Consider the following 1,698-nt stretch of genomic DNA (forward strand, 5'->3'; position numbering starts at 1 on the left):
CATCATTCACTATGGTAAGATTTCTTGTTCTGATGATGCCTTATACCGGATCCCTTTGACACCTCGTGGTTGCATGTGTCTATAAAAATGTGTCCCAGAAGTTACTCCACAGAGTAAATATATCACGTTTTCTAGGATCACATCAGTAGAACACAGGAGAAAGTGGGCCAATGATTTCTAGGATGATTTCTAGAACGTTTGGATGATTCTGTCAATACTAGAAACATCCAGATAATCCTAGCAGTAGCCCAGAAGAGCTGGAGGCTTTCTGCGGAGCCCTGAGCTTGTAGAGAGGACTCTATAGGTCTCCAGAGTCCAGCTGAATTGTTACCTCAGAGATGACAAGGTGGATTTGAGAAAGAGGGATGATTCACATGGAAGAAACACTGCAGATTTCTGTGTGTTAAGGTCTAGGAGTCGGGCTTTACCATGGGCTTCTGGTACAGTGAGCTCCGTGTACACACTGGAGTCAACGGAGGGATCCTTAGACCCCTGTGAAGGGGGAACAATCTTTTCCTTTTTGAAAATCCGATGATTCAACACTGAATATGTCACCTCTTGTGAGTCTTCTGCTTCTGGGTCCTGGAAAGAGGCAAAGGTGTGCATAGGTATGAGGACTAGGAGGGAACAAGACTGTGTTAAAGAGGATGGGTTGAGGAAGACTTACCTCCCCGTTCACCATTTGGTCCACCTCAGGCTCTCTGTTCAATACAGTAGACTCTGTAGGGGACAGAAATTAGCCAACCATCTGAGAAGGAACATCTGGGTCCTCGTTTCATATGTACAGAAAGCAACAGAAAAAGCCGTGCCTCTGGGGCTATGCAGCTTCCTTACAGCAGAGTGAGAGATTCTCTCTCTCTCTAAGTTAAAACATCCAGCCCACTCAAGACTCCAAGACTCCAACTTTCCTTCCTATCGATTCTCTCTCTGCCTGTTTTTTTCATTACATGGCTCCCTCTCATCCATCTGTGGCTGCCCCAGATGTGAGAGAGATATGGGGGTGCATAGGCAAAGATGTGTGAGGTGAGGGAAAGGGTAGATGCACTGGCATGATCTCTAGAAAGTTCTATCTCTGTGACACCTACTTTGAGTCAGCTATCAACCAGTCAAAGGAGAACCCTCACCCCTGCACTCCCATCCCAGGTCCCTACTCTAACAGACTTTGAAAGACTTACGATTTTTGGCAGGGCACCAGCGATGAATGAGGGAAACAATGACGATGGCAAGGATGATGATGACCACTGAGGGTCCAATCAGCAAATGCATGTGTCTGTGGTTCCCTGGAGGATTATAGGAATCCAGTGATAGCAAATCATAGCAACTGTCATTTGTTGATTGCCTACTGGGGACCTGATAATGAGAAACAGCATCTCTCCTTTCACAACTCTCCTGAACTGAGCAGGTTAAATTATCCACGAGGAGAAAGAAAGGGAAATGAAGGCCAAAAGAAGGCGTCCCATGTCATAAGATAAAAAATGATGAAAAGACGTGTTGTGGATAGTGCGAGGGCTGAGCAGCATTGGACTGTTTTGCATGTAGGATCACTGTGGTAGTCACCTCATCTGGTGTCAATTGAAGGATTACGAGTGTGGGGGTGGAGTCTAGGCTGTCAATCTGGAGTTAGCCAATGAGACTTCTGTGGGCATGGCCTTCTCCTGAGAGTTCTGGGAAATCTGGGACTTCCTCCTTGGAGGCTGG

At 46.5% G+C, this 1,698-nt stretch overlaps 1 protein-coding gene across 1 annotated transcript in view; it reads right to left on the reverse strand.

The window, feature by feature from the left end:
* The window catches only part of LOC101646750 (killer cell immunoglobulin-like receptor 2DL4), a 32,272-nt gene that overhangs the window by 24,941 nt on the left and 5,633 nt on the right, over nt 1-1,698 (reverse strand). Inside the window, exons 3-5 of the mRNA XM_045292391.1 lie at nt 1,176-1,280; nt 668-720; nt 429-582 (exon numbers count right to left, since the gene is read on the reverse strand). Of these exons, the coding sequence (XP_045148326.1) occupies nt 429-582; nt 668-720; nt 1,176-1,280 (312 nt within the window). The remainder of the gene's footprint in view (nt 1-428; nt 583-667; nt 721-1,175; nt 1,281-1,698) is intronic.

Source organism: Echinops telfairi, unplaced genomic scaffold, assembly GCF_000313985.2.
Source record: "Echinops telfairi isolate 266 unplaced genomic scaffold, ASM31398v2 ScPeMD7_655;HRSCAF=1070, whole genome shotgun sequence".
NCBI lineage: Eukaryota > Metazoa > Chordata > Mammalia > Afrosoricida > Tenrecidae > Echinops > Echinops telfairi.